This window comes from Rhea pennata, chromosome 7, assembly GCF_028389875.1.
Source record: "Rhea pennata isolate bPtePen1 chromosome 7, bPtePen1.pri, whole genome shotgun sequence".
Classification (NCBI taxonomy): domain Eukaryota; kingdom Metazoa; phylum Chordata; class Aves; order Rheiformes; family Rheidae; genus Rhea; species Rhea pennata.
This window is the reverse complement of record NC_084669.1, coordinates 36,051,138-36,061,588: the sequence shown is the minus strand read 5'-3', so window position 1 is coordinate 36,061,588 and position 10,451 is coordinate 36,051,138. Positions and strand designations below refer to the sequence as shown.

Below are 10,451 nucleotides of genomic sequence, written 5' to 3'. Positions count from 1 at the left end.
CAAGCCTTTCAGGGCATCTTGGACAACAACCATGGCAAATGTCACCATGTTGTGTACAAACACCTTCATGGAAAGTGGCATCCTTGGCTTACACCAGCTCCCAGTTTGGTTCTCCTCCCAGAAGCCACCAAAGGTGGGTTTTTTTTCCATGGCCATTGCAGTAAGTTTGCTGCTTTCACCACCCCCTTGGAGGCAAGCTCACAGACAAAATCTCAACAGTCATGCTGGCTTTTCAGTGACTCCAGAACTTCATCCTAGATTAGAAAGAGATAAGAGAAAGCAAAGGGCCTTGACACCCCTTGCTTCAGGTGTGTTCCTCACCAGGACACCCTGGAGCCCCCACCAGCCAGGCCTCGGGGAAGCAGGGATGCTGTGCACAGAAGAGCTGGAGGCGTTTTGGCTCAAATCTCTACTCCAGACCCAATCCTCCCCAAAACAGGGCCAACTGCTAAAGGGACAATGTCACACATCATCCTCCAAACCACACTGGAGGGAGAGTAGTAAAGAGGCTCAGCAGGGGAAACTTAGGGCAATAACTGCACCTTTACCAAAGCTGACCACAGTCTGACACTTCCCCCCGAGACCTTTAAATCTCAGCAGGTTTCTCCACGACTGACCCAGCCTTTTGGGCTTCCCTCACTGCCTTCCTCAGCCAAAAGAGCCAACTTTGGATTTTTTCCTAACCGCTTCAGCCGTCAATGAACAGCAGACACGGGAGGCAGAGGGCAGGGGGGCCCCGTGTTTCGCCCTTTGTCCCCCATCTGCTTCTTTCGGCCCGGTTATCTTTCTCTGGGCTAAATAAGCCCTTTGCATTTTGTTGTGGTTTCTTCTCTTTCTTTCTCTCCTTCGCCGTTTTGTCAAGAAAAACCTTACCCAAAGAGTCACCGTGATTTACTGCGGCGCTAACAAACGTCAGGGCTTGGGAGCCTTGTAGGAACCGCTAGCTGGCAGCCTGCCTGGACAAACATACTAAAAGTCAACCCTGGCGTGGATACTTGAGGAATTAGTGTCCATACAAAGATGCATTAAATACAGGCAGAAAGATGTAGGTTTTTACAACTGAGGCTTGAAAGGCTCCTCGAGGCCGTTTAACATATGGCGCTTCTCCGCTGCACCTGCCCCGGGCGCTCCGTGCGAGCCGGGCTCCTGCGGCTCCTCCTCGCCGGGCTCCGGAGCGGCTCCGCCGGCCGAGGCGACCCGGGCATCGCCTGCCGCGAACGCGGTGGGAAAGGCCCGGCCACCCCACGGGAACCCGTTTTCCATCATTTTCACTGACCCTAGGCACAGCGCCTCCAGGCAGGGCTCCCTGCCGCCTGGAAGAAACAAAACAAGAAACAAGTCTTTTTAAGTGCAGTGAGTGGGGACGTGCACAAGTCGAGCCCTTTGCTCACCGCCCCACAGCAAGCCCATGCTGAAAGGCAACCCGGGCCAAGCCAGAGGGAGAGGGAGGGCTGCAAGCCTCCCCGCGAGGAGCCCCGGCCAAAGCACAGCCCCCGCGCAGGGCCGCTCTGCCTAGGCACGCAGGCGGGGAAAACGCTGGCCAACACAATAAGGTTTAAAAGACGCGCGGTATTTCCTCCTCTACGGGCAGCGTCTCTTCCCACGCAGCCCCTCTGCTCTCGCCATTTGCAGGGATCCCAGGCGCTGGAGCCCGGAGGAGAACCGTGCGGGCACACGCGTGCGTTTCAGAGGTTGGTCTCTCCCTCCGGCACCTTCCGCCCTGCACGTTTCGCTGGCCCGTGCCAGGCAAGGCATGCTCAGCCTGACCAAAGACGCCCAGGCGGCGTTCCCTGTCTGATGCCAGGCTTAGAAAAACAGAATAGAGAAAAATATCATGTCCTAAAAACAAAAATAATAAAATAAATAGCCCTTGGGGCTCTTGATAGAGAAAACATTTTTCCCAAGCAAATCCATTCCCATATATGCACTGTGCTGCTGTGAGGACAGCTTGATTGCAAAGTCCTCTGGAAAGGAGCTTATGCGAACTGATGCGCTGTCAATCTCATGTGTTAAGAGAGGGATTGCATAGCCAGCAGGTAATTTAGCAACTTAATGATCAAGACAGTCGCCCAGCTGACACAACGTTACCTTAATTTACCTCTGAAGCAGAGCTGCTCGCCCACAAGAGCAGGCCAGGGGCCAAGGACAGCAGCAGGCTCTAGACCCGGTTGCGTAGGCAGGTTGCAAGAGAGGGAATACAAGGAAGCCCGTCTGGCAGCCCCAGTAAAACCAGGGAGGACACACAGAGTCTCGGAGCTGCCCTCCCCAACGGCAGCTCCGTCTCCATCGATTACAGAGGAAATTTGGGCAGCAAAACGAGTCAGCTTGGATCAGCCTGCTTAATGGCTTATCCAGCCAGACACGGGGGATGAAAAGCCCTCAGAGACCCCCAGCACCCCTAAATTAACACCCACACCCGCAAAGCCCAGTCTGCAGAGCCCTCCAGCCCTGTGGTGGACCCCAATCCCTCAGAAAGCCAAGGCCAGGGAGAAGCTTTGCCAAGCAGGGAGGACCGACTCCAGCCAGGCGCGGGGGAGAAACGGGAAAAACAGCAGTCGTGCCCGCCCCGGGAAAGCGGTTTTTACGGCGGACAGCAACGGCCCGAGGCCGAGCTCGCTGCGCAGAGCTCGGGACGGACCTCGGGCACGAGCGGGCGTGCGGCGCTTTCCTCTCCTCTCTCGCCCTGCGAGCGTTTCGCTTCCTGGTCCCAAGGACTGGCAGAAACGAGAGCCTTGCAGTTCAAAGAAAGAGGCTGCTCTCGTAACATTTCCTGTCTCAGGAGGAGCAGGAAGCCTGGAAATATCCCAGGACAGGCTGCTCTGTCCTCAGCCACTGCAGCAAATCCAGAGGAGCCAAATACACATCCCCACAGAACCTGAATTGGGGTGTGGACCCCCAAATAGCCGTTTTGTGCTACATTTAGCCCCTTTGCAAATAGGGGTGGGCACTTACCCTTGCTGCCCCCCAGCCAGGCTGGTGCATTGCTGCATCCTCCGCTCTGCATTTATCCCCTGCCCAGCACCATGCGTTAGCACTCCAAATGCAGGGCACCTGGGGCACAGCAAGCACTTTAAAAGCAAACTGAAACTTTCTTTTTTTTTTTTAACCAGCCAGCCCAATTCTGGGAAGCTCAAGGAAGAGAGCTGGATTTTTTTTTTCTTTCTTTCTTTTCAGGAGCACTGTGAGCATCCATCTGCTTGCAGCTCGCGAACTCTCTCTCTGCCGAGACCCAGGGCTTTCACCTGCGGTTTGCAGAGCCCGGTCAGCGGCGCTGAGGCCCGTCAGGGGAAGGCAGAGCCGCGGGGCAGACGCGTAGCACCGAGGACAAATTTGGGCAGGCACCAGGAAGACTCCTGCTCGGGCTGGGAGGCATCCAGAAACAACACTGGCCGCTCCGCGCTCGAATTACGAGGGCTTCCGTCAGCCCCGGCCCCGCGGCGCGGAGCGGAGCGGGGGCTGCCGGGGCGATGCCCGACGGCTCCCGCCTCTCGCCAGCGGCACCGAGCGCTCGGGCGACCGAAAGCCAGAAGCTGCTGCCACCTGCGGGCTTCAGCGGAGCGACCTCCCGCGGGGCCGGCACCGAGCCCGCTCCCCGCCGCCGTGGGCCGCGCTCGGGGCCGGAGGAGGGAGAGAAAAGCGGACGAGGGAGGGAGCAGGGGGCCAGCAGCGGCGCTGGGGGCACCGCGGGAGAGTCGCTGCACCAAGCCCGGGAGCGCACACACGGGCACGGAGCGGAGCGAGCAGCACTTTGGGCAGGGAGCTCAGCTTCATCCCCCTGCAGGCTCACAGGTAGACACAGGCTTGGCCCATTCCCGGGAGCCCCCCTCATCCCCCAGGGACTACCTTGCCTCCAGCCACCTCCACTACCCACCACCCAACTGCCCTGCCAGAAAGGCAGAGGCTCCTCTTACTCCAAGCCGATGGTCCAGCAAGACAGGAGCAAGAACCAGCACACAGACACAGAGAGCAACATCCCCAGGACCCCACTCCCTGCCTCGCCTGGGCCTTTATCCCTTCTGCTCCCTCCTCCTGGTGCCCCAGGAGCTCCTCATCCTCTTCAGGTGGGCTCCACCAGCCAGAGCAAAGCAGCTCCAGGTGGCCACCACACAACAGCAGGAGCTAAGTATTGACCGAGTGCTATCTCAGTGACAAACTTATCAGGGAACTGGCCAGCTTTGGGCCCAGAGCACCTGCTTCATTAATCTTCCCCCTGTCCCGCAGGCGCGAGGTCTCGGCGGCTGCAGCAACCTGTTTGCTGATTGAGCAGAAGAGCTGGGCTAAAGCAGGGGGCTGGCTGCCCCTCGCTGGCAGCTGCCCAGCAGCTGGCCCTGATACCCATGTTTTCCAACAGGTTTAGGGATGATGGATTGGTACCTGGGAGGTGGAAAGGGAGAGGACCTTTTTTTCTCCCTTCAGTTCCTGCCATCCCCGCTGCCTAGGGGGAGGGGAGCGAGGACATGTAGGTGCCTTTCTAACACGGGCATCTTCCAGGGACATTTTGCTGGCTAATGCAGGCTTTGGGGATGAATGGGGGAGAATGTGAGCTCCATACGAACACCTAGGGTGGGAAGAGAATCTCCCTGCAGCTTCAGGCTTTCACCTGAGCTGAGGTCGCTCAGCTTAGGAGGCCACTAAGAGCATGCCTGTATCACGCAGCAAGTTCCTGGCACGCAAGTTGTTGGAGGCAAGGAGAGTCTTCAGAGGCAGGACTGCTGCGTGTTTAGCCCCCTGTCTGGCTTCCAGTGACGGCCAAATACAGCGTGCTGGGGAAAAACGTTTCCTGGGTGTTCCCCATTCAGAGAATAACCACGGAGGCAGGAAGCCCGGAGCTAAGCCGGTACCGAGATTTTGCCGTAAAACCCACCGGAGGACCCGCAGGAGCCTGCCAGGCCTCGCTCACTCTCACCCTGATGCTTTTGCCCTTTCCTTAAAAAAAATAAAATAAAATAAGCTTCTTAAACCCTCTGATCACATTTCCTGTGCCATAGAAAGGCCCAGATCTTTTGGAGAGGGCGACACTAGAGTCGCAGGCACAGAGCTGATGTGTCGTTGGCTTTCAGGGGCTCCCGTCCCACGTCCGTCTGTCTGTCCCTCCCCCCTCCCGGCCGCGGAGCGTGCGCAGCCCCCGGACCAGACGGGATGAGGTCTCCCTCTTACCCAAACTTGTGATCTCCTTTCAGCGATTGCTTTTTTTTTGTATCGGCTTTAAAAGGGGGGCACCGCAGCTTGAGAGCGATTCCCAGACTAGCCTTTGTGACCGGAGGAGAGGGTGGGGTGGTGGCGGAGGTGGGGACCCAGAAGAATGAAATAAAGCAAAGTACAACAAAAAGAAGTTAAAAGTGTGAGTGACAAGTTTTCGGCAACAGGCTTCAGCCCCTGTGGGGTCGTTCGCACCAAGAATGGAAACAAATGAACAAATGAGCTGGATTTTCATGCTTGGTGGACAGTGAATGAATAAGCATCTTTTAAAACCCCATCAGGAACTCTTTGGATTGTCGTTATAGCGGGGCGGGAGGGGGGGGGGAGGCCGACTTTTGAGGGCTGGCCATGTGAAAGCATCCCGATCCCTCGCCTTTTCTTCGCCAGGGAGCGTGGCTACCCCGCAACGCGCAGCCGGGCCGAGAGGCTGGGCGTGCAGGGGCCGGGTGTCCCGCCGGGCGCCGGCCGAGGACACCCGGGCCGCGCGGGAGCCCTAGGGGACGGCACCGGTGGGTTGTCCGCGTGAGGAGCGCCCGCCGGCACGGAGGGCTGCAAACTCGCCGCCGGCCTCCTCGGCCAGGAGACCTCGGTGTCAGGCGCAAACAATGCGGAGGGGCGGGAGGCGACTCCCCACGAGCCATATTTATAGCCCGGAGCGGAGGCCTGGGGTCAAAGGAATTGCCCTGGGATTATGGGAATCACCTCAATTTTCTCTCCAGCCTTCAGGCACGGCTGAAGTTCAATAGCAAAACACAGCTACGTACCGGCTGCAGGCTGCTAGAAGAGGAGAGAGAAAGTCTGGGGGGACAGGTTGAACGCTTCCGTGTTTGAATAAAAGGAGATCATAGTAGGTATTCAAAAATACATACTCCAATATACACAAGTGATCCCAACACCCAGCCACAGCCACCTCTGTTTCCCAGTTGATCCTTTCATGGGATGAGTCTTCTTAGCTCAACAACCAGAGATCACCTAAACCCAAGCGTTTTGGGCATGGAGACGTCAGCTGGTGATGAGAGGGCTTCCCCTGGCTGCAAAAATGAAAGGCGAGCCTGCCTGCCAGGGGGTTTCAGTGACCAAATCTGGCAACGCATGGGCAAAGTTTGTTTTCAGGCTGTCGTTGCAAGTGCAAGTGTGTTGTTGCAAGTATGCGAGGGCACAAGTTTGTGTCTCCGAGATGGTTGCGGTCCCAGCGGCCACCTGTTTGTTCCACATCAAAAAGTCCGGAGGCCGTTACAGAAGCCGCGGCTATAAAGGCAGGGCACTGGCGCCGGGACAGCCCCGTGAAGAGAAATGAGACCATCATGCACTAAACATAGAGAAAAGATAAATGGAAAAGGAGTCTTTCAGTCTTCATTATCAAGTTTCCATGGGTTTGCCAAAACCATAGCAACCAGTTCAAGCAATGATTAACCTAATAATGTGGAGGCAAAGAAAAAAAATGCATTCAAGCCCCTAAAGAAGTCACTAGTTCCCCAGAGGTAGTAAATTCCCCCCGCGCACACCCCCCGCCCCAACATACAGATGCACGGCTGGAAGACCAGAGGCATCCTAATCTCCAGAGAGAAGAATCTGCGGTGTAGTAAAACCCACTTGAGTGACCACTTTTGGAAAACAGAGCTGTGCAGTCACCTCTTAGGACTTCTCTAACACCTGCAGTCCACTGGGCTCTCAGGTTCTCCCCTCTTCTCTTGTCCATGAGCTCCATTTTGTAATTTTTGCAAAAAAAAAAAAAAATGCTACTTGTGGAGGGTAACGAAGTGTATAATTATCCTCCCCACTCCCGTGGCACACGCAGAGAGTGCAAGGTGATGTTCTCCCATAGGGAGATATCGGCGAGGAGCTGGATGGGGCAAGGGGGAGAAGCTAAATGATTTTATTCCCCCCTTCCCCCGGTAATCGCGGTGTTTTGGCCACGGCCACACACGAGGCCTCGGAGCACTTTTGCAGGCTAAGTATGAAAACAATAAGCAATTCAGCCGGCGAGGGGGCAGGGGGGGCGGGGGTGGCCAGGGGGAGGAATACCATTAGGTCTTTCATTCTGCCCATCTGATCTACGGCGCAGCGAGACCGCGGCCCGGGATGCCTGCGCGCCCCGACGGCCGCGGGCCGAGTCCGCCGCCGCGTCCCGGCTCCGCAGCCGCGGGCGGGTGTTGCCGCCCCAAACACAGGTGCAGGGGGGGGACGGGGGGGTCCCCGCGGCCGGCGCGGCGCGGCCGCCTTCAGCACCATGGCCAGGGCCGGCGGCGCGGGGGCGGGGGGGTGGACGGGGGGGGCGGGCGCCTTTGTTTCCAGTACCCAAATTGCTTTTGTTCTACAAATTGCCTCCGCAGCGTCTCTTTGCCGCTGCCGAGTGGGCTCCGCGGAGGGCAATTAGCATCACAAAGGGCTTCGCGCTTTGTCTCCCCGCGGCCGCCCCGCGGGGCAGCGCGGGCCGCGCAGCGCGGCCGTAAATCTGCGCGCCGCAGCGCGGAGCGGGGCGGGGGGGGGCTTTTCCCCTCCCGCCTCCAGCGTTTTTAAGCGGTCCAACGCTGCTCGGCGCAGCCGGCGGGGGCTGCGGGTCCTCCCCGGGGAGGACGGGCCGGGCTCGGCCCTCGGGGACCTCCCCAAAATACCTGCAGCGCGCCGAGCCCTGCGCGCAGCCCTGCGCGCAGCCGGGCCAGGGGCGGCCCCGCGTGAACTGCGCCCGCGGCTCCGCGTTTGCACGCCGGCCCGCCCCCGAGCGCCCGCGGCCACCGCTGCCCTCCCCTGCGCGGGCAGGCGGCGGCTGCGCGCGATTTTGAAGCCGAAGGCAAGACCCTCGCTGGAAGAAAACACCGCGCTGCGCAGGTGTGACGGCGACACGCTTTATTCTCCGCGTCAGAAGGAAAAGAGAAGAATACACTCGTGGGACCTCTTTCTGGTACAAACAGCCGGACCACCGCTGCCAAAAATACTCTTATATACAAATATATATATATTTGTTACGAAATATAGTCAATAAATATCGATAGCGACAAATTAATATAATTTACCGTTTCCGAGTACAAAACCGTGATTTGTTTCTGCCTGTCAGCTCCCGCCGCGGTTCAGCAGGGCGGGAGGGGGCAGAGGGCAGCGGGGCGCACCGCCGCCCCCTCCCCTCCCCTCCCGCCGCGCGGACGCCCCCCTACGCGCACCTCCCGGGCCATTTTAAGGCCGAAAGGGGGAGAGCGGCGCTCAGAGCAGGGCGGGGAAGGCGGCGGCGGGCGGCGGGGGCGGCGGCGCGGCGGCGCGGGGGGCGCCCCAGGCTCCGGGGGAGGCGGCGGCGGGCGGCGGCGGGGGCTCGGGCAGGCTCTGCTCGGCCAGGCGGAGGCTCTGCGTGAGCGCCCAGATGTAGTTGTGGGCGAAGCGGAGCGTCTCGATCTTGGTGAGCTTGGCGTCGTCGGGGAAGGTGGGCAGGACGCTGCGGAGCGCGTCCAGGGCGGAGTTGAGGTGGTGCATGCGGTTCCTCTCCCGGTCGTTGGCCTTCATGCGCCGGCTCTTCTTCTGCTTGCTGAGCAGCCCCTCGCTGCGGGCCTTGCCGCGGCCCCGCCGCCCCTTGCCCTTCCTGCGCGCCGCCTCCCGCGGGGGCAGCGCGCCGCGGGCCGGCGAGGCGCCCCGGCTGCCCGCGCCCGCCGAGCCGCCGGCGGCCGAGGCGGCGGCGGCGTCCGAGCCGCCGAAATAGGGCTGCGCTTCGCCCGGGGAGCAGTCGCTCTGCGGGGCCATCCTGCAAAGCCAAGCCCGCGTTAGCCCGCCGGCGCGGCGAGCGGCTCCGGCGCGGGCGCGGGCGCGCACAGCCGCCGGCGCGGCCCGGGCGCCCCGTCTCCCCGCCCGCGCTGCGGCACCGCCGTTACCTGCGGCCCCCGGGGAGAGATGCCGGGGCGAGGCTGCAGCCGAGCGGCTCGTCCTCCTGCGCGGCCCCGGCCCCGCCGCTCCCCCCGCCCCGCTTCTCCTCGAGTGCGGGCAAGCGCAGGTTGCGCGGCCGGCACACGACTGCCGTTAAGCCCCTATATATAGGGCCGGGAGACAATAGGGATTTCCCGGTGCGGGCAGCGTGCGCGCCCCCCCGCCGCACCACCCCTTGGCACGCTTTTATCTTATCAGCCCCGGCGGGAGCGTGCCGGGCCCGGCGCCGCCCGCCGCGCCACGCGAGCCCCCGCCGGCTCCCACGCCGCCCTCCCCGCCCCCCGGGCCGCCGCGGGGCCGGGCTGCGGCCGGAGCCCCCGGCGGAGCCGCCGGCCGCGGCGCGGGGCCGCCCCGCCGCCGCCCTCGGAAGGGGCCGCCGGGCGCCGCCGGGCGCAGCGCAGCGCAGCGCAGCGGGCGCCGGGCCGGGGCCGCCGCGGCGCCGCCGCCCGCGCCTGCCCCGCTCTGCCCCCGGGGCCAGGGCGGCCGGGCCCCCGGGCTGCCCCCGGCCCCCGGGCGGCCCCGGGCGCCCTCAGCCCGCGGCGGCCCCCGGCCCGGCGCCGCGGCTCGGCGCGCAAAGCCCTGCCGGGGATCTTTGCGCACCGGCTGCGGCGGGCGGCGGGGACCGGCCTCCGCCCGGGGTGCCTTCCCCCGGCGGCGGGCGGCGGGGCCGGGGTCCCGCGAGGCGCGGAGCCGCCGGCGGGGCCGGGCCGGGCCGGGCCGGGCCGGGCCGCGCTGCCCGCCCGGGCGCCCTCCCCGGCGCGGCGCGGCGGCGGCGGCCTCGGCGCTGGCTCTCGCCGGGCGGGGGAGCGGGGCCGAGGCGGGCAGGCCCCGCCGGCGGGTCGGGCGCCCCTTCCAGCGGCGGGGAGGGGGGGGGCGGCGAGGAGGGCAGGAGAGGATGAATAGGAAGGGCCCGGCAGGTTTTTTTTGTGCCTGTGCAAATTGGACGACAAAAAATCTGGTGAGCGAGTTTCCAACCCTTAGACTGCCCACTTCATACGTCCTTCAAACAAAAGCTGAAGAGGAAAAGAAAGCCCCACCTGGTACCGCTGTTTGCTAAAATAATAATAAATAGATTTCGTTTAATAAATAATTACAAGAGATTGTAAAGTGGAGTGCTTTGGGAAGCATTAATCATGGGGCTGGGGGCAGACATCACCTGCTGGCAAACAAGACAACTTTATTGTTAAATCACCTTCCCACTGCCACTTTCTGATAACTCCCTCCTATTGCCACAATGCCCGGCCGGGTATGTTTACTCATAGTTAGCATAACAAGCACAATATTACCACAAACGTGATAAAAATCTCGGGGGCACCACATTCGGCTCCTACTCACACCTGTCTGAG

The 10,451-nt window shown here is 61.5% G+C and overlaps 1 protein-coding gene across 1 annotated transcript; it reads right to left on the bottom strand.

The window, feature by feature from the left end:
- Positions 1-1,053: 1,053 nt before the first annotated feature.
- Positions 1,054-8,793, bottom strand: NEUROG3 (neurogenin 3; the record flags this gene model as incomplete). Its single annotated transcript, XM_062580476.1, has 2 exons — positions 1,054-1,313; positions 8,463-8,793. Coding segments are annotated over 2 exons (591 nt in total), but the record flags the coding sequence as incomplete, so codon positions are not given.
- Positions 8,794-10,451: the final 1,658 nt, after the last annotated feature.